Below are 26,704 nucleotides of genomic sequence, written 5' to 3' on the forward strand. Positions count from 1 at the left end.
GCGTCTGCTAAATGACTAAAATGTAAATGTAAATGTAATGCCCCCGTGCACAAAGTGAGGTCCATACATAAATGGTTTGTCGAGATCAGTGTGGGAGAACTTGACTGGCCTGCACAGAACCCTGACCTCAACCCCATCAAACACCTTTGGGATGAATTGGAACGCCGACTGCGAGCCAGGCCTATGCCAGGCCAACATCAGTGCCGACCTCACTAATGTTCTTGTGGCTGAATGGAAGCATGTCCCCGCAGCAATGTTCTAACATCTAGTGGAAAGCCTTCCCAGAAGAGTGGAGGCTGTTATTGCAGCAAAGGGGGGACCAACTCCATATTAATGCCCATGATTTTGGAATGAGATGTTTGACGAGCAGGTGTCCACATACTTTTGGCCATGTAGTGTATGATGCTTCTGCTTATAATTTCCGACATTTTGGTAGGCTATTTGTTAGTCAACTTGTCTATAGTTAGATACATGTAGCTTCTCTTTTGTCATTATATGTTGCCCTAGGAGACTAAATAAACCCTTGCTCAACAGAATAATGTAATAGATCGATAGAATGAATGCTTCTATCTAGTTGACATCAATAAAGTTCTCTGTCATCTTTCGCGGAGCAAAGACGTTTAGGGAATGGGGAGAAAATACAATAAAGCAACAACAACAAAAAACTGGAAAGATGTTCTGTGCAAAATGTCCAAATGACATCAGTTTGACCGGTTGTAAGGAAAAAGAAAGCTGTGAAAATGACCCAACGTGTTTCTGATAAGATTTCAGTTCGGCTTCGATGCATATTTTATGTGGTTGAAATACATAATCAGCTTTTATGATGAAGACAGCACCTCTAAAGATGGTATTCTAACTGAGCATTGTATTCTCTCAAGATGCAGAAACAAATAAATCATATTTCTTCACTCCTGTTCCCAAGTCCATATTTTGCCAATATTTGGTGTATAATTTTACTGCAAGAAATGCTGCAGGAGTTATTATTAAGGATATAGCACTATTCGCACAGGACTAGTATTACTAGAGCACGCTGGTTATGTATTTATTACCACAGAATATCCGTTATTCCAGAGGACGATTCGTAATTATTTCTTATTTTTTCTATAAATTGACAGTTATGACAGAAGCCTGGAGTTCTTTTTCTAGGCATGAAGATATTTCAACAAGTCCAGGTGATAACAGGCTAAACTGATAACTCGAGCTTGGTTCCCAAGTTTCTAAACCATACCAAACCATCTTTGGTATATTGTCGCCATAATATTTGAATTGAGGAAGTGTGATCATAATCATTCGGATATTTTAGCGATCCGCAGTAGAAGACATCCTAGCCCCCCAGCCTTCAGATGTGAGCTAAACTGTTAACTTGCACTTGATATGCATTTTTAGGCTATGGATGTTCCAAATGTTTAGCTCAGTTGTATACTCCTTTGTGCTCTATTAACAGCAATGGTTGCATTAAATATGCGCAATATTTTGTATGATGCATTTGGCGATATTCAATTAATTCGCACAAAACGTATAAACAAAAGCATTCACTGTGAAAGTCGATACATGTAGGCCCTTCATATATAGGCTATGCGCAGCACTTTGTTCAATTTATCGAATCAGTTATTGTTTTCTTGTTCAAACATTTACATTTTTTACATTTACGTCATTTAGCAGACGCTCTTATCCAGAGCGTCTTACAAATTGGTGCATTCACCTTATAGCCACTTTGGATAACCACTTTACAATATATATATATATTTTTTTTTCTCCTTTCTTTGTGGTGGGGTAAGGGGGGGTAGAAGGATTACTTTATCATATCCCAGGTATTCCTTAAAGAGGTGGGGTTTCAAGTGTCTCCGGAAGGTGGTGAGTGACTCCGCTGTCCTGGCGTCGTGAGGGAGCTTGTTCCACCATTGGGGTGCCAGAGCAGCGAACAGTTTTGATTGGGCTGAGCGGGAACTGTGCTTCCGCAGAAGTAGGGGGACCAGCAGGCCAGAGGTGGATGAGCAACCTGTCAAACTCAGACATTTCTCTCAAAACACAGGGATGTCGATTCGCACGGGACTAGTATTATCAGAGGACATTGGAGTTTGCCAAAAAACAGTAGGTTATTCTGGTTAGTCAATGTCCAGATTTCATTTTCCATTTAACCCATCTAAACAGTAGGCTACAGTTCCCTTGACATGCCATAGGCCTATTTGAAGTCCCGTCTTGTGACTGTTGAATTTGAATAGAGCCTCACAATCATCACACATAACATAGCCGGCACAGCTATCATCCTCTTTTACCACTTCACCAAATATTTTCCAAACATTACTTTTCTGGCCCTCCCTTCTCTTTATTTTCAACTCTCCTTTCGCAGCTATTGTCTTATTGAATTAAACTTCGGTAATGTCCTTTTTGCCTCCGTGGATTGACGTTAACTTTTTCTGCCCGTTCCCAAAAGCATTATCTGGCGATTGGCTGTGTAGTTAAGCTAAAGTTTAAGCTTATGCAGTAAAACCAGATAGTCTAAAATAATGAAAGAAAAACCTAATTGTAGCCTATTTAAATTGCACAATAATTATACATTTATGGAGTTTTTAAGGTATTGTTTCTCTTTATTCAACCCGCCCTTCAGCCACACAATATTTATATGACTCTAAAAACGTCCGGTTATGAGTCAACCAGCACATCACTAACTTCCATCCATCCTCCTCTTTCTGTTATATACCATTGCTCCATAGAGTCACATGGCCCTCAGTCTCCCTCTCTCCATCATAAACCTATGAAGGTACTGGGCAGTCTCCATGAGCTCTCCTCTCCCAACAGACAGAAAGGACAGACGACTATCTGTGACAGAGATCAACCCGATCTTTGTTTCCCGTGACCTCATGGCTGAATCTCTTCAGACTAGACAAAACAATATGAACATGAGACAGGACAAAACAATAACAAAGCGGTTGATACGAGGCACAATACGAGGTACTGCAGTCAGAAAGTAGTCACTGTTTGGCAACTGTTCAGGTTGTTTTAGTTTGTTTTTTCCCCATCTAGTTCCTGTGTGTCACTGACCCTCCATTGACTGAAAACAAACAGTGTAATATTGATCTCCCTCTCTCTTTGGTGAGCCGACCGACCGAGCGTGCAGGGACAGCATGTGTTGAAGTGCTCGACTCCCTCTCCCTCCCACCCTCTCTGTCCCTGGCCCTCTCGCCCCTTCTTCATGGCCCTCACCCTGTCCCTGGCCCTCTCACTGTCCCTGGTCCTCTCCCTCATCCAGATCCTGTCCCTCGCCCAGTGTGTGAGACAAACCATTACCATGGTAGGATGACTGACTGACTGGGGGGTTTAATTGAGCTAACTGTGTCAGTGGGCTATAACAGTGGGAGGGCTACACTATCGCTACCATGCTCACCGCAGTGACATGTGAGAGGGCTAGATGGGTGTAGGAGAGCTTAGCATGTGGTTATTTAAGCATGAAGTGTGTGTGTGTGCGTCTTCCTTATAATACTCACAGTTGCTAATAACTCCACCCAGAGGGTCTCCTTTGAAGTCAAACTCAATGTCCATGTATTTCCCCTGTAGAGAAGAGAGAACACAGTGATTAGAACTCCCTGACACCACACTAACATATCAGCATGTTATTGGGTAAATAAAACAACAACTAGCTTGTCTCAGAGGCAAATCTATGTTGTTTTCTTTCAGCAATGAAGCGGTTTTCCAGGCAGCCAAAACAAGAGATAAACAGATAAAACAGGAGGAATAGGATGAGTCGGGCCCAGGGCTTATAATAAGGTGGCAAAGTTAGGTTGCTTTGTAGCAAACTCAGCACAGGCCCTGGATGCATTTAAGTTATATTGTTTAGGAATCAATGGGTAAATATTAATAATTGAAATGGCCATTGAACACATTCCCAGATCCCAGGCAGTAGCTTTAAAAATGCAATAGGAAGCGTGCACAAGCACAGGCAGGGATCACAGAAAACCTCACTGAAATATGAGCTTTACGTTACGAGAGGGAATCGAAAGGAGAAAAGGGTTTCTCTCCAAACTCATTTTGAAGAAGTAATTTTGTCTCCAGGCACTGGACGTGTTCATAAAGTCAGCTGCCAATCACACATAGGTTTGCTGTGAAGAAACTGACTACTGTGAAGTGAAGGAAATTACTTTTTTCTTCTCCCATTTGAAAGGAGAGTAAAACAAACCAGCTTGCTTCGCTCACCCTCTCTGTTCTGTTTAAAATGTGGGTTAGAAGAACACTGGGCCCAGTGTCTTCGCAGCCATTTGATATGTCTTCCTTTTATTTATAACTGACAGCTTTGTTTTTTAAGCCGTAGCTTAAACTGGCAATGGCCGCTGCCAGATTCAACAACATCCCCAGTCTCTCTGCAGGGGGAAGAAACAGATCAAACAATCTGTCCTCGTCCTGAGGAGATGAGTTAGAACTAAATGGCATTCAGTAGAACAAGCAGGAGGTGCTCATTCAGTGGTTTATACCAAGGTTACCTAAATATAAACAGATCAGGCATAATCCTAAATAATTCCCCTGCTATGATATCCTAAACCTGAGCACAGGCTAGGGACAGGTAGGTAGCTACACTGACTTTGGTGGGTGAGTGAGTTGCACAACTTTATGAAAGCCACAGAGGTTGAATAGTATGGTACACAGAGCACTTGAACACCAGACTAAACTAACTAACTAATATCGTGGGATATTAGTTAAAATAACAATGGTACATGACAAGGGCCTGTGAGTTTTGGTTTTGTCCTGACAACGTGACCTGACCAGTGCCCTAGACATTAGGTCATCATTGTGAATAAGAATGTGTTCTTAACTGACCTGCCTGGTTAAATAAAGGTTAGATAAATAAACAGGCATTAAGTGAAGACTGGTTAGCCCGAGGCAGGGTGGGATATGATTCAGTCAGTCAGTGTGTTTCCAGTCTGATTGGGGAAGCCTGCAGTAATGTGGTGACATCGGAAACAGTGGAATCTACAATCTAAAACAGGCAGCTGCTGGCTGCCAATGGGCCCCTCTGGAAAACACAGCCAGCCAGCCAGCGAGGAAGCGTGAGAAATAAAAAGACTGCAAAAACGTACTGCGGTCCAAAACGGGACGTCTCATTTAATATCTCCAGCATCTGGAAATGAAACGATTTCTTAGATTAGTCTGCCAGATAAAAAACCTCAACAGAGTAAGATAGTGGTTGCATCACCACTCTGCTGATGTTATCTCCATTTGTCAAAGCGTCAGTCAGTTTCCTAAAGCTCCAATGCTGCAGGAGCCATGTTTGCACCAGAATGCTCACTGTGCATAAGTCATATTGGAGGAGAGGTAGTGTAGGTCTCCAAGTATGTTAGTTCCGCAGGGGCAGTTGGCCAATAGTCAAAAGGTCAGAGGTCACAGTAACACAGTTACCGTAAACCTAACCATCCCATTGGCTGACGATCGTATCGTCGATACCGTCTCCACACCAGCCGAGCGAGGCCTGAGACACAAGCTGTTTTGCATGATGTGATGTAATCTTTAACTGTACAAAGCAGCACCGTACTGGCGCCTGTGCCATGTGGGAGTGGAATAAGTTGATATATTTAGTGCTTTAAGAGCCATGTCACTGTAGGAAAACATTACATGACACCAGAGGTAGTGGTTTCTGGAGAAAAGAGCAGTTTCCCAAACACTAAAGCGATCTTGGCAGGGGCCATCGGCAGACATTTGGTGATAGTTGCCAAAAAACGTTATGATGACTTGGGTTTCACTTCTATCCTGGGCTGCCTCTATGCTGTAACTGTAACGGCTTGGTCTTAAGTCAGGGTCTGCAGAGAGAGCCAATTGCAAGCTATACATAGGGAGAACATGAGGGAGGAACTAGGGGAGAAAGAGTGATATGAGAGAAATGGGAGAGAAAAAGAGATAAAAGAGAGAAGGGGTGAGGGTTTGTTTGCCTGTGGTGATGTCAAGATCAAAGGTCCACCTGTGTTTAATCTAAAGTAAACACAGCTTCAGTGGAGGAGATCACCAAACACTGATTCTTATTGGAGGATCAGACCATCAAAGCACCCACAGACTTCAGTGTTAGTGTTAGGGCAACAAAGAAAAGATGATACTTACAAATCGGGATGAGTTGTCATTTCTCACAGTTTTAGCATTCCCAAAAGCTGAAAAGAAACATTTCAACATGAGTATCAGTCAGGTAGACAGGGCAACCAAACTCAGTATATTTTACATTTTGATAGACCATAAGTCTGTATTACTTCAAGTAAGTGAAAGGTTATCATCAAGCAAGCATCACTTTCTCTGCTAAATCATAGGCACTAACTAACACATACATACTGATGGCTTGGTTGGTGCTCAGTTCATCAAATCTACTTAACAGTGTCTGTCGAACCTGTAAAAGCTGATCATATTCTACCTAGTCCTCACTTATCTGTCAATCATGCAACACCTAGATGGTCACAAAGCCTTTTGGTCTGATGTCTAATCAGTCCCATTATGTTATTGAGGGTCTGGATTAAAACAAAGCTCGGAGGCTTTCAAAGCATAAGGCTCAACATAGCAGTCTCGCTACATTTAAGTCAGTGGTTGTGTGTGAACTGTGCACTACACATAGTACAAAATGATGAAAATGACCAGAGACCATCAATTATAAGTTTGCAGTATTTCATAGTTCAACACACATTTCTTAACACAATGACCATACAAGAAAAGACCCTGAACAAAGAAAGTACAAAATTGCACATTAAGTACACTCCTTTAAGCAGGCTGAAATTTGTGGGAGCACCAACTACATTAAAACTATATTATTAGTGTTCTCTGACTACAGATCTCCAATTAAAACACTGCTGTCTTTGGTTCCTGAGTGGTGCAGCGGTCTAAGGCACTGCATCTCAGTGTTTGAGGCGTCACTACAGACACCCTGGTTCGATTCCAGGCTGTATCACAACCGGCCGTGGTTGGGAGTCCCATAGGACGGCGCACAATTGGCCCAGCATCGTCCGGGTTTGGTTGGTGTAGGCAGTCATTGTAAATAAGAATTTGTTCTTAACTGACTTGCCTAGTTAAATAAAGGTTAAATAAAAAACTAAAAAATGACGTGTGTGAGAAAGAGACCGGTACGAGAAAAAAAGCAAAACTATCTGTGTGTTAAAGTGGGTGTGTCCCTGATGCCTCGGCCATTCTAGTTGAGCCCCATCCCACTCTGAACCTGAATCATGGGAGCCACTTCCACTCGCATATATAAGCCCCTCCTATTCTGAACTTGCATGGGAAAGAGCGAAAGGTGGGTGGGGTTAGAACACTCACCCTCCAACACGGGATTGGACTGCAGCAGCTGCTCCTTCACCTTGTTCACCTCCTGGCCCTTCCCACACACCGCCGCCACATATGACATCACCAGCTTACTGGCCTCTGGAACAGGAACAGACAGAGAGAAAGACAGGGTTAAAGGTCATTCTCATCTAGATCTAGACAGGGCTGAGGCAAGAGCCCCTCCACACCCCACACCCCAAAGTCCTCCATTACGCCAACCCTAGCCACACACCAGAATCCCCCTTACATCACCCCCCAGCGGCCTCTACAGAAACAGGGTGTGTACCCTCTCTGGGGTCCCTCTCCACTGTTCACACACTCCATAACCACCAACCATCTTACTTGGATGGTGTTCATTATTAGATTAATTATTACAGTAATCATAATCAATAATAGTCCTGACCTCACTAGACACTGGACACCTAGAGACACATTATATATGAGAACTTGTTGAGAACATGTACCCAGACCCAGCCTTTTAAAAGCTGGGGTTAGAATCTGTGCGCCTTTATGAGTTTATGTGCATTGATAGGAATATGAAATGCTCCCGAATCATCCTCTTCTCAGCACAGAAATCATTATGCTAAACGTTACATGGTTTGTAGTATTAGTGTAATGTTCTGTCCAGACTCCAGAACATCCCTAGCCCTAGTCGATGAGATGACTAACGGTCTGGAGCTGACTGTGACCCAGAAACCAAAAATAAGAGGAAATCTTAAGAGGGCCTTTGACAACCCCTAGATATAGATTGTTAGGAGAGAGCGGGTAGGGGGAAAGCAGGAAATCAGCACAAGAGTTGAGGGATCCTAGAAATGACATACAATAATTGCACAACATAGAGCCCTCAAACTCAAATCTGGACCTCGAAGCCAGTTTCACTGCTTTTCTTCATTGTTCCCCTCTAATCAGGGACTGATATATCAGGTGTGTGCAATTAATTGTCAGGTAGAACAGAAAACCAGCAGGCTCCGGACCTTGTAGGTTAAGAGTTGAATACCCCTGACAGAGTATAGTATCAGTAACAAACCTTACAGTGAGTAAGCCAACAGTCCTCTATATCATGTTGTGCAATATCAAAAAGGTATAAAGTAAGATCAAAAGGAGATTGTTTCTGATTTGTAACTATTTATAACCATCATAACTAAACATGCTGAGGCACTCCCTAGATCATAAAGGTATTGTCTGACACAATCAGTGACTACTTTTTAATCAATCATCCATTTATTTACTATCTCACACATATCAGATCTTCCTGACTGAAGTCTTGAGATGTTGCTTCAATATATCCACATAATTTTCCTTCCTCATGATGCCATCTATTTTGTGAAGTGCACCAGTCCCTCCTGCAGCAAAGCACCCCCACAGCATGATGCTGCCACCCCCGTGCTTTACGGTTGGGATGGTGTTCTTCGGCTTGCAAGCCACCCCCTTTTTCCTCCAAACATAATGGTCATTATGGCCAAACAGTTCTATTTTTGTTTCATCAGACCAGAGGACATTTCTCCAAAAAGTACGATCTTTGTCCCCATGTGCAGTTGCAGTTTTGGAGCAGTGGCTTCTTCCTTGCTGAGCGACCTTTCAGGTTATGTCGATATAGGACTCGTTTTACTGTGGATATAGATACTTTTGTACCTTTTTCCTCCAGCATCTTCACAAGGTCCTTTGCTGTTGTTCTGGGATTGATTTGCAATATTCTGAGGTCTTGGCTGATTTCTTTTGATTTTCCCATGATGTCAAGCAAAGAGGCACTTTGTTTGAAGGTAGGCCTTGAAATACATCCACAGGTACACCTCCAATTGACTCAAATGATGTCAATTAGCCTATCAGAAGCTTCTAAAGCCATGATATCATTTTCTGGAATTTTCCAAGCTGTTTAAAGGCACAGTCAACTTAGTGTATGTAAACTTCCGACTTCAACTGTATCTCTTAATACCATCCATATTGGACTTCTAAGGAACTACTTGTTAGTGGGACTCTTCAACCATTCAAATCTGCAGAAAAGTATGTTTGAGGTCAGGTATGCAAGTTTAGATTTGCAGAAGTATTAAATTGATGACGCTCAGTATGGTCAGAAACAAATGCACTGAAACACTCCTGTCAGGCACTGCACTCAAGGCAGTAAGATAAATACATTAGTCCTCCTCTGAAAAACACCTTAGCAAGTAAAAGATTACCATGTCTTCACAAGATGACTCCATAATGAATTGGACTAATGTATTTAGGGTAACACTGTGTGACCCCAGTCACCCCAAACCGACAAACCCAGACCCATTTTCATCAGCCTCATCTACCCCCTGTAAACCTACAAAAAATTATGAGGGATTACCCAAAATCCTAACTCATCTCATTGCCCTGGATTTGCTGATTCATTTCCTGGATTGGGACTTGAAACACATCAGCGGTTGGCACACAGAAATGCCAGTATTTACTGTAGAAACCCTCTGCCCCCGCCCACACTGACAAAAGTAGGAAGAAAGACACAAAAACAAATGGTGTGGTTGTAATGTACTGTACACTGTTGTCAGCAGATTGTAGAAAGCTACGTGGCTGCACTTGACTTCATTAGACTAAAAATAGTTTGTTTTGCATTTGAGGGAGAAAAGGAGTTATATAAAAACAATAGTGAACTCTGTGACCTCTGTGTCATTGCTAAGGTGACCAATTAATGATGTTGAACAATGTCACACCACTTGACTAACATTAATGTTCTGTATCAAAGTAATTAGGATGTTAACATTGGCCTTGCAGTGACAGATAATCCAAGGCCTTGTAATCAAAGCACCAGTTAACCACAGAACGGTTTCAGGGCTGTGGGATATCTGCTGGTATAAACATCAATGTATTTCTGTCTCTCCTTTAGTGAGATGAAGGCCACTTGTAGAGAGTTTAATGGGAACCAAATGGAGAGTCAAATGGATTGACAACATGTGCGTAAATCACCCAGTAGCCCACTCTTCACCTGGCAGGCACGTGTACTGCAGTTTGACTCTAGCCTCCAGGACTCCAGATGAGAAGTGCCACGCCAGCAGAAGAATTCTAATAATAGAACAGTTAGAACCTCTGAGAATTATATTATTCTATTAATTCCAACACAAACGGATAGCACAAATGGGGCTTCTAACAGCTAAAAGATAATTGGTATGAAACTTTTTTTTATAAACATAAGTCCTGGTTTTATCATGTCAGATTTTCAAAGCCACGTCACCCAGAGCACTGTACTATCGAATGAAAGTCCCTCCGACAGTCTTGTGTTATTATACCAGAAATTAGAAACAGTTTGGTTAGAGGCAGAGAAGAATGAAACTGATAAAAAGAGGAACAGTAGACCACAATGTTATGTGAAGTTGGCTTCTGATAGCTTTGGTAAGTGATGTAACACAAAACTACCAAAGAAAATGAAGAGAAGCTTTCATTTTAACTGATGTCAGAGGGTGTGATGGTGATATCGTCATATACAGTGAGGGAAAAAAGTATTTGATCCCCTATTGATTTTGTACGTTTGCCCACTGACAAAGAAATTATCAGTCTATAATTTTAATGGTAGGTTTATTTGAACAGTAAGAGACAGAATACAAACAACAAAATCCAGAAAAACGCATGTCAATAATGTTATAAATTGATTTGCATTTTAAATGAGGGAAATACGTTTTTGACCCCCTATCAATCAGAAAGATTTCTGGCTCCCAGGTGTCTTTTAAACAGGTAACGAGCTGAGATTAGGTGCACACTCTTAAAGGGAGTGCTCCTAATCTCACCTTGTTACCTGTATAAAAGACACCTGTCCACAGAAGCAATCAATCAATCCGATTCCAAACTCTCCACCATGGCCAAGACCAAAGAGCTCTCCAAGGATGTCAGGGACAAGATTGTAGACCTACACAAGGCTGGAATGGGCTAACAAGACCATCGCCAAGCAGCTTGGTGAGAAGGTGACAACAGTTGGTGCGATTATTCGCAAATGGAAGAAACACAAAATAACTGTCAATCTCCCTCGGCCTGGGGCTCCATGCAAGATCTCACCTCGTGGAGTTGAAATGATCATGAGAACGGTGAGGAATCAGCCCAGAACTACATGGGAGGATATTGTCAATGATCTCAAGGCAGCTGGGACCATAGTCACCAAGAAAACAATTGGTAACACACTACGCCGTGAAGGACTGAAATCCTGCAGCGCCCGCAAGGTCCCCCTGCTCAAGAAAGCACATATACAGGGCCGTCTGAAGTTTGCCAATGAACATCTGAATGATTCAGAGGAGAACTGGGTGAAAGTGTTGTGGTCAGATGAGACCAAAATCGAGCTCTATGGCATCAACTCAACTCGCCGTGTTTGGAGGAGGAGGAATGCTGCCTATGACCCTAAGAACACCATCCCCACCATCAAACATGGAGGTGGAAACATTATGCTTTGGGGGTGTTTTTCTGCTAAGGGGACAGGACAACTTCACTGCATCAAAGGGACAATGGACGGGGCCATGTACCGTCAAATCTTGGGTGAGAACCTCCTTCCCTCAGCCAGGGCATTGAAAATGGGTCGTGGATGGTTATTCCAGCATGACAATGACCCAAAACACACGGCCAAGGCAACAAAGGAGTGGCTCAAGAAGAAGCACATTAAGGTCCTGGAGTGGCCTAGCCAGTCTCCAGACCTTAATCCCATAGAAAATCTGTGGAGGGAGTTTCGAGGCTGCCAAACGTCAGCCTCGAAACCTTAATGACTTGGAGAAGATATGCAAAGCGGAGTGGGACAAAATCCCTCCTGAGATGTGTGCAAACCTGGTGGCCAACTACAAGAAACGTCTGACCTCTGTGATTGCCAACAAGGGTTTTGCCACCAAGTACTGTTTTGCAGAGGGGTCAAATACTTATTTCCCTCATTAAAATGCAAATCAATTTATAACATTTTTGACATGCATTTTTCTGGATTTTTTTCTGTCTCTCACTGTTCACATAAACCTACAATTACAATTATAGACTGATCATGTCTTTGTCAGTGGGCAAACGTACAAAATCAGCAGGGGATCAAATACTTTTTTCCCCTCACTGTATAGGGAGCATGGAGACTTCCCTGCCAATTCAATATGGCCAGCACCTGGGAATCACATGTGCCAAAGTATATAACTAGCCAGCAAATACCATTCTTCCATGATTCTGTGTAGCATGTGTGATTTCTTACAGTTAATCTTTACCTATAGAACACATTCCAAGATTAAAACATAGATTTTTATACAAGTTGACAGCACACCATGACAAAACATAAATAATGGAGGTGTATTTAAAGAGTTGTCACTGTTTATATGGTTTTGTCTGACTTTAATTTTATTGTCAGAGTTTGTTTCCATAAGTCAGTCCCTTTGTCTTTACACTGCATTGTTTTGCTATGCCTGCATGTACATTTGTGACTCGTTTCAGGAAACTAGGCATATGTCGCACGTCACTACTTCACAGGAGAGGCATTTTTTTGGGCAGAAATGGCTTCTGGAACAGGTGAACATGTGCCTTAATAACCAACTTGTATTCCATCCGTAAATACAAATAAAATTGTTAAATTACGAGCCTAGTTGGTTTAGCCACGGAAAAAGACAGGAACCTTCCCGCTAGCCATGATTGGCTGAGATAATGGTTGGGCTGGACATGCTGGGAGATGAGTATGGATTGGTCTGCCATTTAGCACGCTTCTGTTTATAACGTGAGCTGCTCAGTATGTGTTGATAGTACCTTCTACCGCGCCATTAAAAAAAATATATAAAGTTAGCCATCGAGAACTACAAAAGTTTTGCTACTTTTCTCAACAACATTGATGCCCTGAATTTAGCAGGCGCTATCGACAGATCAGTTGGGAAAAAAAGGATTTGCTACTTTCTGCACACACCACGGTCAGTGTTTAACCGGAGTGACTTGACACAACACTGGCCAAACAAAACGGAGTTAAATGGTTCCAGTCTGCCGTGAAGCGTTCATCCATGTATACGTGAAAGAGTCTAGCTACATTTTCAGATATTCTAAGTTTCTAATTTTGTCAGAAAGTCGTTTTCATTGCAAGTTCAAGCGTACTGTTAGCTAGCTAGCAAACGTTAGCTTGCTGGCTTGCTAGCTAATGTTATGTGTATGATCTGTGTAGTAATATTATTTGAATCAGAAAATCATTTGCATTCTTCGTTATAGTCTAATATTAGCTAGCTAACATTGAACCTGAAGCTACGACAATGTTTGTATTGGTCGGTAGTAGTATGAGTTGGGATTATGCCGGTTCATTATTTAGCTAGCTAGCTAGCTACATGTCTAAACGAATGACAAAGACTGCATGTCTAAACAAAACACTTCGCTAGATGATTACATGACCCATCAAGTTAGCCAATAACTAATAATTATTAAATATCTTTATCTGGACACTTTCTGTTTTGATATATGCACCTTCTGTATCAAAACTTTTTATTTTATTTGATATAGTGTGCCTTTACCAGAGAAGGTAATGTGAAAAACAACATGACCTGCACCAAAGTCAGATTAGGATATAGGCCAAGGACTATATAAAGTGTATTTTTGCCTGGAGTTTTTCCTTATTTTAGGCTACTACTTTCACAACTTTTAGTCTTGAAATCTTTGGTTGTTTACTAAACTAAATCACTCTGTTTAGAAAATGGCCTCACATGTGAATCCTTAAAGAGATGGGGCTAAGGCTTAAGAGGGTGTGAACTATGCTGAATGGGTGTAGACAAAGAAGAGCTCTCCAGTAGGTGTACCAAAACATTCAAGGGCCATTTCTCAAAAGTGGGGTTACAAGTTTACCAACTTTCAAAGCAGAATTACTTTCCCATTTTTCTTCAAATGATATGATAAAAAATATGATATACCATTTTCTAGCTCTGAGTCTCTACTTTCATCCAATGTAAAAAACAATTTCAAATGTTGCTACATAAGTTTGAGTCGGTCACATTTACCTTGCATCTGCCATTTCACGTACAAACCTGACTTATGCTTTCCCAAAACAAATCCCAGTCCCAGCCCTGGTCTGGTAGGCCGTAGGTTTATCTAACTCTAATCTAAATCCTACTGTTCTTGTGGCTACTGCTGTCTGCCTGCATGCCCCCATCATTGAGTTTCCCTCAGCTACAAGTTCTACAGACAGAACAGAATGTTCTAGAACACTGAAAACAAAACACAGGCCTACAGGACTTATCTAGAAGTCTCAAGATCACTTAACCCTTGTGTGGTACATTCGAAAGATTTACATTTGACATTTTAGTCATTTAGCAGAGACTCTTATCCAGAGTGACTTACAGTTAGTGAAAGTGAGTGCATACATCTTCATACTGGCCCCCCTGGCCCCCCATGGGAATCGAACCCACAACCCTGGCGTTGCAAGCGCAATGCTCTACCAACTGAGCTACACGGGGCCACGTGTTGTAAACGTCTATGTATTGATATGCTATTTTGTAACAGTGTTACAATACAACAATAGAATTGATGTACTGCAATGGCAAAATAACTTTTACATTGAACCATGCTTTGTCCAGAATATTTTACTAATACAGTTGATTCCTCACAAATGTGAGCTCAAAATATAATGGGCCTATTGTTTGTAGGCTACCTCAAATCGAATCAAATTTCATTTGCCACATGCGCCGAATACAACAGGTGTAGACCTTACAGTGAAATGCTTACTTACAAGCCCTTAACCAACAATAAAAAATTAAAAAATAAAGTGTTAAGTAAAAAATTGATAAGTAAAAAATTGAAAATAGCATATAATTAAAGAGCAGCAGTAAAATAAAATAACAGTAGGGAGGCTATTTACAGGGGCACCGGTTAGTCGAGGTAATATGTACATGTGGGTAGAGTTAAAGTGACTATGCATAAATGATAAACAGAGTAGCAGCAGCGTAAAAGAGGGGGTTGGATGGGGTGGGGGGGCAATGCAAATAGTCCGGGTAGCCATGATTAGCTGTTCAGGAGTCTTTTGGCTTGGGGGTAGAAGCTGTTAAGAAGCCTTTTGGACCTAGACTTGGCGCTCCGGTACCGCTTGCCGTTCGGTAGCAGAGAGAACAGTCTATGACTAAGGTGGCTGGAGTCTTTGACAATTTTTAGGGCCTTCCTCTGACACCGCCTGGTATAGAGGTCCTGGATGGCAGGAAGCTTGGCCCCAGTGATGTACTGGGCCGTACGCACTACCCTGTGTAGTGCCTTTCAGTCGGAGGCCGAGCAGTTGACATACCAGGCGGTGATGCAACCAGTCAGGATGCTCTCAATGGTGCAGCTGTAGAACTTTTTGAGGATCTGAGGACCCATGCCAAATCTTTTCAGTCTCCTGTGGGGGAATAGGCTTTGTCCTGCCCTCTTCACGACTGCTTTGGTGTGTTTGGACCATGATAGTTTGTTGGTGATGTGGACACCAAGGAACTTGAAGCTCTCAACCTGTTCCACTACAGCCCCATCGATTAGAATGGGGGCGTGCTCAGTCCTCTTTTTTTCCCTGTAGTCCACAATCCTCTCCTTTGTCTTGATCACGTTGAGGGAGAGGTTGTTATAATATATAATAATAATATAATATGCCATTTAGCAGACGCTTTTATCCAAAGCGACTTACAGTCATGCGTGCATACATTTTTGTGTGTGGGTGGTCCCGGGGATTGAACCCACTACCCTGGCATTACAAGCGCCGTGCTCTACCAGCTGAGCTATCCTGGCACCACACGGCCAGGTCTCTGACCTCCTCCCTATAGGCTGTCTCATCGTTGTCAGTGATCAGGCCTACCACTGTTGTGTCGTCGGCAAACTTAATTATGGTGTTGGAGTCGTGCCTAGCCATGCAGTCATGGGTGAACAGGGAGTACAGGAGGGGACTGAGCACGCACCTTGTGTGCACAGGAGGCTGCTGAGGGGAGAACGGCTCAAAATAACGGCCGGAATGGAGCAAATGGATTGGCATCAAACACCTGGAAACCATGTGTTTCATGTATTTTATACCATTCCACCTATTCCGCTCATTAACACGAGCCCATTCTCCCCAACTAAGGTGCCACCAACCTCCTGTGCTTGTGTGGTACATTTTAGAACCCTCAATAGTGTTGCTCGTAAGTGTGTTAACCCATTATTGTGCGTGTTTGATGACATTCATCTAAGTGTTAACTCCCCATTAAATGGTGGGCCTATTGCATTTGTTTGATGGAGGACTTGTCTCACCAGTCTTTCCAGCTCCACTCTCTCCTGTGATGAGGATACACTGGTCTTTATCCTGGTCCCTCAGGGAACGGTAGGCCTCGTCTGCCAGGGCATAGCTGGAACACACAACAAGCACATCCACATTGGCATACATTCACAGTCCAAACACATTGGATATTCAATTGCATCACAGATGTAGGTCCATCATTTCAAGGAAACTTCTTGGTCATACACAACACATCCATTCCCATATCATCTATCATTCAAGCTTTTCTATCTTATGTGACACAGGCCAACTACATAGAATCTCAGAGTCTATTAGTTTCAATCTACAGAATATTCCTGTTTCTCCATTGCTCACTGGGTTGATATTAGTGCTGTCCCAGACTAAAAATTCGAAGTCGTCTGTTATTTCGACCAATCGATTGGTAGAAATTTTAAAACATGTATTTTTCCATATATTAGACACACCCTATGTGTTTTAATAAAATCAACTATATAGGCATTGAGCTTGTCTGAATGCTTTAAGCTCACTGTTTGATGAAATAAGACACAAATGATGGCTTAAGAGGGAGCCAGAAATCAGGATAACCATAAGAACACGAGGAGTCTGCAAACTTTCTCATGCGGAATGCCAATTTATCGTACCATTTCTACGTGCCAGTTATGGTTTTCATATGCACATTCTTGTGGAACAGTTTCATTTCATTTATAATAACGTCTTCATATCTCAAAATCATTGTCATTTGGTTAATAAAGATTATTTCCAAATCTAAATGAAAATGATAAACCTAAAAAGTAACTTATATTGCCATTGCCAACTATTTAAAAATAGCCTATAAAGCCAACAAATAAAAACATTGTAGTGGGCAGGCAGAAAATATCCTGATAAATATCCTATAAATCACATTGGCTATGCATGGCCTGTCAGCAACGTACTTGAAACATTGTATCAACTATTAACTTGGGTCCAGCCTGAAGCTCCTTGCAACATTGTATAAAATATTAGTTCCCACGCCAGTGTCGGGAAATACACAGCTGTAGGCTATTTGCACAAGGGATAAGTAGTAGTCAGGTAGGCCTATTTTATGGCGTGATCAGAGCATGACATTATTCCCTTTCACACTGAGTGGTTATCGAAAGGGAGAGAGCTGGAAAGATTTTTCAAATACATTCAGGAATTATTGTCATTCTCAACGGATGTAAAAACAGACTTTGTTTGCTTGCTGTTTGAGGCGAAGGAAACATTACTTTGAGAAGCTCCACAGATCTTTAGTGGTGGTGCATTAAGCCAATCAGAAATACTATCAGATCTCCAAATGGGCACATTTATTTGCCAACATTTGCGCACAGGCCAGGTAGCCTAGGCCGTCTTCTATGCGTAATCAGGTGCACGTCCTTCCTCAACATTGACAGGAGCGCTCCAAACAAAAGACAATTGCTAAATTGACAAAACTCGTAAACGGAATGAAATAAACCAAAACTTGTTTCTCACAAGTGTAGCCTAGGTTGTGCGCTCGGCACACAACCTGTCCACTCCAACAATGAGAACAGTAAAAAACTGGAATAATAATATATTGAATGCATTAAGAGACATTACCGTAACCAAAACAAACGTGGTCCTCTGTAGCTCAATTGGTAGAGCCCGGCGCTTGTAACGCCAGGGTAGTGGGTTCGATCCCCGGGACTACCCATACGTTAAAATGTATGCACGCATGATTGTAAGTCGCTTTGGATAAAAGCGTATGCTAAATGGCATATTATTATTATTTATCTCTAGAGAAATTGCGCAACGTGCGCATTGAGTTCACAAAAAAACTAAATGAAATTCAAATAATTGAACCGATGTTGGTCAATTAGTTGTTTAAAAAACAAATAATAAACTAAAATGTCAGTTAATCGCCCAGCACTACTAATCACTGACACATTGCATCCCAGATCTAGGTCTGAATGTAGGTCGCATCGGTGGAACAATCAGATTTGTTTGTCCGACTTGGAGCATTATCATGTGGATGCATTTGTTCACTTTGCTGTGGTATTGGCACTGTTGTATTGACCTGGTCGCATTTAGTCAATTTGCTGTACTTAGTTAGCAGTGTCCCACTGATTACAATGCATTTCCAGCAGGATCACCTAGACTAAACTCTGATTGAAAAACAAAGATCTTCTGTGAGTGAAATGCTGGATGCTTTGATCTGAAGCCTGTGGCAAGTGTGTGGAAAATGGATAAGGCGCCATGCATGACATTTTGATTATCTTTGTTTAATGAGAGCAATCCTATTGAGCAGACAAAGTTGAGTGGAAATCAGTTGCAGCTGCAAGCTTCCATTGAGAGGCAATGAAACTTGAATGATGCATTTTGCATTAGCGTAACTGATATTACCCTAACTATCAAAAACAAGGGGACGGTGGGCAAAATAAATTGGGTAAAATGAACCCCAGCCATACATTCCAGGACGGTGACACAATGGGAAAGTGGGACAGTATAGCAGACTAACTGGATTCCCCCTAACAATGCTGGGATTGTCATTGTCCTGCTCTAATGGTTAAATATCAAGTGTGTGTGTGTGTGTGTGTGTGTGTGTGTGTGTGTGTGTGTTTGGGGGGTCATTTAGAGGTGGCAAAGCCTGCATAAGTGTACAGCTTTGATGATGGATGACTGGGTGTTGCGGGAAAAACTAAAAAAGGGGACGTTGCTGACGTGCAAACCGATATTTAATTTTCTAATTGGTTAAAATTAGGTTAAGTTTAGGGTTAGGGGTTTGGTTAAGGTTAAGATAAGGGTCAGTTATAGATTTTGGCAAGTCGGGCTGTCAATGGGCAGCTTGTCAGAAAAGTCCCCTTAGTCTCTGCCAGGTGTTGCGGTGGTCTATACTTTGGAAGGGACACACCCACATTGTGTAGAAGCAGCCACCCTATTGGGTGAGGCCATAGTTCTTTATGGATAACCAGCCCACCAGACTCCAAATTAGCCCTGCAAGCCTGCAAAGTCTACCAGCTCCCATTTTCCTCTCCGTGTGTACTTTTCTACATTCATTACTCAGGAATTCTCCAGAGCCACCACTAATAATAGCTCTGATTGTGGAGGAAATGTTGCATGTAGTTTCCTTTTTGCACAAATCCCTTAACACCCCCCTCCATTCTAAGAAAAATGGCAAATGGTTTCTTTTTAAAAGGCAAGGTAAGCAAACTCTGGCAGACATGCCTTTGTAGATGCCACCTAGGTAGGTCTGCCCTCCAATATGACAATGAACTGAGCCTGAGGAGATTCATGTTTCAAACTACCAGGTAATTTAGTTGATGCCAGATGTTTTATACTCTGCATTCATTCCTGGTCCCAATAGGCTGTCTATGATATAGAAATAGAATACTAATTCTATGGTCTACGGTCCCCTTGAAATATCACTAATAATGGAGGTAATTTTGCAGGAATGTAGGCATCACCAACGAACTATCATGGTCCAAACACACCAAGACAGTCGTGAAGAGGGCACGACAAAGCCTATTCCCCCTCAGGAGACTGAAAAGATTTGGCATGGGTCCTCAGATCCTCAAAAAATTATACAGCTGCACCATCGAGAGCATCCTGACTGGTTGCATCACCGCCTGGTATGGCAACTGCTTGGCCTCCGACCGCAAGGCACTACAGAGGGTAGTGCGTACGGCCCAGTACATCACTGGGGCCAAGCTTCCTGCCATCCAGGACCTCTATACCAGGCGGTGTCAGAGGAAGGCCCTCAAAATTATCAAAGACTCCAGCCACCCTAGTCATAGACTGTTCTCCCTGCTACCGCACGGCAAGCGGTACCGGAGTGCCAAGTCTAGGTCCAAAAGACTTCTCAACAGCTTTTACCCCCAAGCCATAAGACTCCTGAACAGCTAATCATGGCTACCCAGACTATTTGCACTGCCCCCCCACCCCATCCTTTTTACGCTGCTGCTACTCTGTTAAGTATTTATGCATAGTCACTTTAACTCTACCCACATGTACATATTACTTCAATTATCTCAACTAGCCAGTGCCCCCGCACATTGACTCTGCACCGGTACCCCCCTGTATATATAGCCTCCCTACTGTTATTTTATTTTACTTCTGCTCTTTTTTTCTCAACACTTTTTTTGTTTTTGTTTTATTTTTACTTTTTTTGTTAAAATAAATGCACTGTTGGTTAAGGGCTGTAAGTAAGCATTTCACTGTAATGTCTGCACCTGTTGTATTCGGCGCATGTGACCAATACAATTTGATTTGATTTGATTTGATAACAAATGGCTGTTTTCCCAAGTGTCTAATTTTAGTGGCATGTCGTGACCTCATTCCTCACCCACCCGAGGGGGATTGTGGGTATTCACTAGTTTTAACAATGTGAGTAATGTTATTAAGTAATTACATGACACTTCAGACCATAGACTGTCTAAGCTTCAGATGCACGCAAGATCTTTCACACGCCACAATCAGAGCCTCAGACCCACAGCAGTTCTACATACTTTATATTCAGACAATAATGTAGGCTTACATTATGTACATTATATTATTACATAATGTAGGCTTACAATGATTTAGGAGATTGGGGATTAACTCAGCCTTTTACTGAGCTTGTAAAGACTGAAAAACTGGAATCTATTAAATCGTATTTACGATCAGATATAAGGTATAACATGCGTATGTAACAGGGATCATTGTGGAAAGCAACATAACTTGCATAATCACAAAAAGCTGAACCATTGCAGACCCTGATATGCTTTGTGCACTGATTGACTTGACTGCTAGCCCAGCAGACAGCCGTGAGGAGGAGAGAGGCAGATGAATGTACGCCAGGCAACAGTTAAAAGTTGACACTGCATCCTGCCTGGCTGGCTATTAGAGATCTGGGTTCCACACCATCACATACAGTGCCTTCAGAAAGTATTCACAACCCTTGATTTTTTCCACATTTTGTGTTACAGCCTGAATTTAAAACAGATTAAATATAGATTTTTTTGTCACTGGCCTACACATAATACCGCATAATGTCAAAGTGGAACTATATTTTTTTAACGTTTTACATATTAATACAAAATGAAAAGCTGAAATGTCTTGAGTCAATAAGTATTCAACCTTTTTGTTACAGCAAGCCTAAATACATTCAGGAGTAAACATTTGCTGAACTCACTCTGTGTGCAATAATAGTGTTTAACATGATTTCTGGATGACTACCTCATCTCTGTACCCCACACATAAAATAATCTGTAAGGTCCCTCAGTCGAGCAGTGAATTTCATATACAGATTCAACCAAAGACCAGGGAGGTTTTCCAACGCCTCGCAAAGAAGGGCACCCATTGTTAGATGGGTAAAAAAAAAAAGCAGACATCGAATATCCCTTTGAGCATGTTATTAATTACACTCTGGATGGTGTATCAATACACCTAGTCACTACAAAGATACAGGTGTCCTTCCTAACTCAGTTGCCGGAGAGGAAGGAAACCGCTCAGAGATTTCACCATAAGCCAATTTAATGGCTGTGATAGGAAAAAACTGAGGATGGATCAACAACATTATAGTTACTCCACAATACTAACCTAATTGACAGAGTGAAAATAAGGAAGCCTGTACGGAAAACAAATATTCAAAAACATGCATCCTGTTTGCAATAGGGCACTAAAGTAAAACTGCAAAAAATGTCCTGAATACAAAGCGTTATGTTTGGGGAAAGTCCAACAACACTGAGTACAACTTTATATTTTCAAGCATGGCGGTGGCTGCATCATGTTATGGGTATGCTTGTCATCGGCAAGGACTAGGGAGTTAATAAAAATAAACGGAATAGAGCTAAGCACAAGCAAAATCCTGGTTCAGTCTGCTTTCCAACAGACACTAGGAGACAAATTCACCTTTCAGCAGGACAAAACTCACAGTGGTAATCGCTGCCAAAGGTGATTCTAACATGTATTGATTCAGGGAGTTGAATACTTATCTAATCAAGATATTAGTGTTTATTTTTAATACATTTTCCACTTTGACAATTAAATCAATTTGAATCCCATTTTGTAAGAACAAAATGTGGATTAAGTCAAGGGATGTGAATACTTTCTGAAGGCACTGTAGTGTTCTGGGCCAAGATCTGGTCCAGGGGCAGGCCCAGCCAAGCCACTGGCTATTCCCAGACCCGCCCAGCCCAAACACTAACCCACCCAGCCAGCTTAGCTCTAACCCATCCCTTACCCAGCCAACACCAGCTCAGCCCTAACCCAGTCCCACCACTGGGTTCACTCCACTTACAGGAATCGGGGATGAGAGTTAGGAGGTCATGGGGCATTACATCACTGTTGAAATGTGCAGGGCATCCAGCAGATGTCTGTGCTTTGTACAAAACAGCCTGGCCGTTCGACATGAGCCAGACAAAAGTCAAGCATCACGTAATTTCCATGCCCTGAGAGGGGGGTGTTCGAGGGGCTGAGGAGTAGGGGGTAGTGATGGGGAGGGGGGGGGAACGACAGTTTCATATCAGGATATTATTTTTGACGATATAGCGTATCATTTTACAATATCGCAATATTATTATTGCACTAGTTTGCTGTACCGGCACCAAAACTCTTTTTAAATAGGGAGCCCATTTGTTTTCAGCACTTTACATTTCCATGACTGATCAAAACTCTTTTTCTCATGTTCTCTCGTCTCTGCAGCAGACATTTGGTGAACAATATGTTTGGAACATTGAATCGCAATCAAATCCAGGGGTGAAAGTAAGCCGGAACAGTCCCGTACGGCGTCCCGGCAAAATAAATAGTGGGGTAAGCCGTACTGGTAAAACATGAGCCTAATACAATAATTAAAATATAAATTCCAAGAAAACTGTAGGTTATTACACTATTTATCATTAACGCATGTCAGTCACATGAAAAATGAGCAAATAGACTCCAAAATACTGTATGGTTCGATAACACCAACATTTTGCCAAGGCAGAGATTAGTGGCTGAGACTGAGATGCGCACGGACAGCAGTATAGCATCAATTAAGGTTACAAGACTTGTGTAGGCCTAATGAATGACAATCCCTGAATGTCATTCATAACACTTTTTGGTGTTTTGTAAGTGATGTCTCTTTGCATTTATCAAATGGCACGGTAAGGAAGCCAAAATTATTATTAGAATGGATTAGCCTAATAGTTGGAATAGTAACTGAAGTCTGGACACTGAATCTAGGCCTCACATGTAGCCTATTATAATATTAAATCCTGCAGAATGAAGTGTTACTCGCAGTAAAATGATAGACCAAATGTTAATTTTGTCTCGGGAACAGGAGTGGAGAAATATTATTTATTTATTTCAGCATCTTGAGAGAATGCGAATGCGTGCTTAGGGACCTGTTGTGTAGCCTAAACGTGCAATTTCTTTCAGCAACATAAAAACTGACAGTATTTAATTTTCATCCACATAAAATATGCATCCAAGACGAAATGAAATACTTTTCAGAAACATGTTGGATCTTTTACACAGCTTTTAAAAGGTGCAATATGCAGAAATCGCTGTGCCATTTCCAGGTTGTAAAAATTCTAACTGTAAACGTGCAATTTCTTTCAGCAACATAAAAGCTGACAGTATTTAATTTTCATCCACATAAAATATGCATCCAAGACGAAATGAAATACCTTTCAGAAACATGTTGGATCTTTTACACAGCTTTTAAAAGGTGCAATATGCAGAAATCGCTGTGCCATTTCCAGGTTGTAAAAATTCTAACTGTATCATCATTGTACCATCTAAACCGCTGTGAAATGTATTTTCAATAACCAAAAAGAGAGAGAGAGAGAGAGAGAGAGAGAGAGAGAGAAAGAAAGAAGAGGTGTAGGGGGCAGCAGGGTGGAGTGATGCCTGGCACACCCTGATCACACACACACATCCAACAGCTGTAATTTGGGCCTCCTCATGGCAGTGGTGAGATGCAAAGCCACACTGGCATGAGGCAAGCGCCAGAAAATAGCCACTCAGCCTTTCTTCTCCTAACCCTGAGAATGAGGGAGGGAGGGAGGGAGAGGGATCTGAGACATGTAAACTGCTGCATCCGAAAGGGAAGGACGTCATTCCTCTCTCAACGCAGAGTTAAATTCCTCTGCAGACATGATTCATGGTTAGCATGATGAAAGTCAGTGATGAAACCATGGCCCACTCAGCCTAATGGGGAACGACAGATCCTCCCTCAACCAACTGCAGAGTTTATTTCTGATATTGAGACGTTAAACTGTTTTAGGCCTACAGTACCAGTCAAAAGTTTGGACACCTACTCATTCAAAGGTTTTTCTTTATTTTTTACTATTTTCTACATTGTAAAAAAAGAGTGAAGACATCAAAACTATGAAATAACACATATGGAATCATGTAGTAACCAAAAAAAAGTGTTAAACAAATCAAAATATATTTTAGATTCTTCAAAGTAGCCACCCAATCTTGATGACAGATTTGCACACTCTTGGCATTCTCTCAACCAGCTTCATGAGGTAGTCACCTGGAATGCATTTCAATTAACAGGTGTGCCTTGTTAAAAATGTATTTGTGGAATTTATTTCGTTCTTAATGCGTTTGAGCCAGTCGGTTGTGTTGTGACAAGGTAGGGGGGGGTTTACAGAAGATAGACCTATTTGGTAAAAGACCAAGTCCATATTATGGCAAGAACAGCTCAAATAAGCAAAGATAAACAACAGTCCATAATTACTTTAAGACATGAAGGTCAGTCAATACGGACAATTTCAAGAACTTTAAATGTTTCTTCCAAGTGCTGTCGCAAAAACCATCAAGCGCTATGATGAAACTGGCTCTCATGAGGACCGCCACAGGAATGGAAGACCAGAGTTACCTCTGCTGCAGAGGATAAGTTCATTAGAGTTCCCAGCCTCAGAAATTGCAGCCCAAATGAATGCTTCAGAGTTCAAGTTACAGACACATCTCAACATCAACTGTTCAAAGGAAACTGTGTGAATCAGGCCTTCATGGTCGGATTGTTGCAAATAAACCACTACTAAAGGACACCAATAAGAAGAAGAGGATTGTTTGGGCCACGAAACACCAACAATGGACATTAGACCGGTGGAAATGTGTCCTTCGGTCTGGAGTCCAAATTGGAGATTTTGGTTCCAACCGCCGTGTCTTTGTGAGACGCGGTGTGGGTGAACGGATGATCTCCGCATGTGTATTTCCCACCGTAAAGCATGGAGGAGGAGGTGTTATGGTGTGGGGGTGCCTTGCTGGTGAAACTGTTGGTGATTTATTTAGAATTCAAGGCACACTTAACCAGCATGGCTACCACAGCATTCTGCAGCGATACGCCATCCCATCTGGTTTGGGCTTAGTGGGACTATCATTTGCTTTTCAACAAGACAATGACCCAACACACCTCCAAGCTGTGTAAGGGCTATTTGACCAAGAAGGAGAGTGATGGTGTGCTGCATCAGATGACCTGGCCTCCACAATCCCCTGACCTCAATCCAATTAAGATGGTTTGGGATGAGTCGGACGGCAGAGTGAAGGAAAAGCAGCCAACAAGTGCTCAGCATATGTGGGAACTCCTTCAAGACTGTTGGAAAAGCATTCCAGGTGAAGCTGGTTGAGAGAATGCCAAGAGTGTGCAAAGCTGTCATCAAGGCAAAGGGTGGCTACTTTGAAGAATCTAAAATCTAAAATATATTTTGATTTGTTTAACACTTTTGTGGTTACTACATGATTCCATATGTGTTATTTCATAGTTTTGATGTCTTCACTATTATTCTACAATGTAGAAAATAGTAAAAAATAAAGAAAAACCCTTGAATGAGTAGGTGTCCAAACTTTTGACTGGTACTGTATGTCTACATAGCGGTTTACATTGTGTTTACTGTTACACTGCTGAGTGTTTCTCTTATATCAAAAGTAATTACACAGTATTTAATGTACTTGCAGTAATGTTTTCCAGCGGCTTGATGTTATTCAAATAACAGCTAGCCAAGTTTGTAGGAAGCTCGATCATACAGTAGCAGGCTCTGATCTCATCCAGCTCAGACCAGCGAGTGGCTCTCCAGGGGCAGGTTCCAGGATATCCGTGTCTTGCACTGATTGAGCCACAGAGGAAGCTACCCTTTCCTGCTCCAGCCATGGGTCCAGGTGGCATGATTAATGTGACCACTGTGTCAGCCTTAGCCGTGACACACACAAACACAATGGGTCTAGAGTCACGACAGGCTACTGGAGCTCGGAACAACCTACCCAAAATGCAGGTGCTGGCAGCCAGGCGGATAAACAGAAAAAGGACAAGGAAAAAAA

General features: G+C 42.0%; 1 protein-coding gene across 8 annotated transcripts in view; it reads right to left on the reverse strand.

Annotated features, from left to right (window-relative positions):
• LOC121537004 (unconventional myosin-Ib-like) overlaps positions 1-26,704 on the reverse strand; it is a 128,716-nt gene that overhangs the window by 46,770 nt on the left and 55,242 nt on the right. For all 8 annotated transcript variants that reach the window (XM_045206693.1, XM_045206699.1, XM_045206696.1 and 5 more), the window contains exons 4-7: positions 16,459-16,553; positions 7,273-7,377; positions 6,082-6,128; positions 3,486-3,549 (exon numbers count right to left, since the gene is read on the reverse strand). In XM_045206693.1, coding sequence (XP_045062628.1) covers positions 3,486-3,549; positions 6,082-6,128; positions 7,273-7,377; positions 16,459-16,553 — 311 coding nt within the window. The remainder of the gene's footprint in view (positions 1-3,485; positions 3,550-6,081; positions 6,129-7,272; positions 7,378-16,458; positions 16,554-26,704) is intronic.

The sequence above is a fragment of the Coregonus clupeaformis genome, chromosome 23 (genome assembly GCF_020615455.1).
Source record: "Coregonus clupeaformis isolate EN_2021a chromosome 23, ASM2061545v1, whole genome shotgun sequence".
Taxonomy (NCBI): domain Eukaryota; kingdom Metazoa; phylum Chordata; class Actinopteri; order Salmoniformes; family Salmonidae; genus Coregonus; species Coregonus clupeaformis.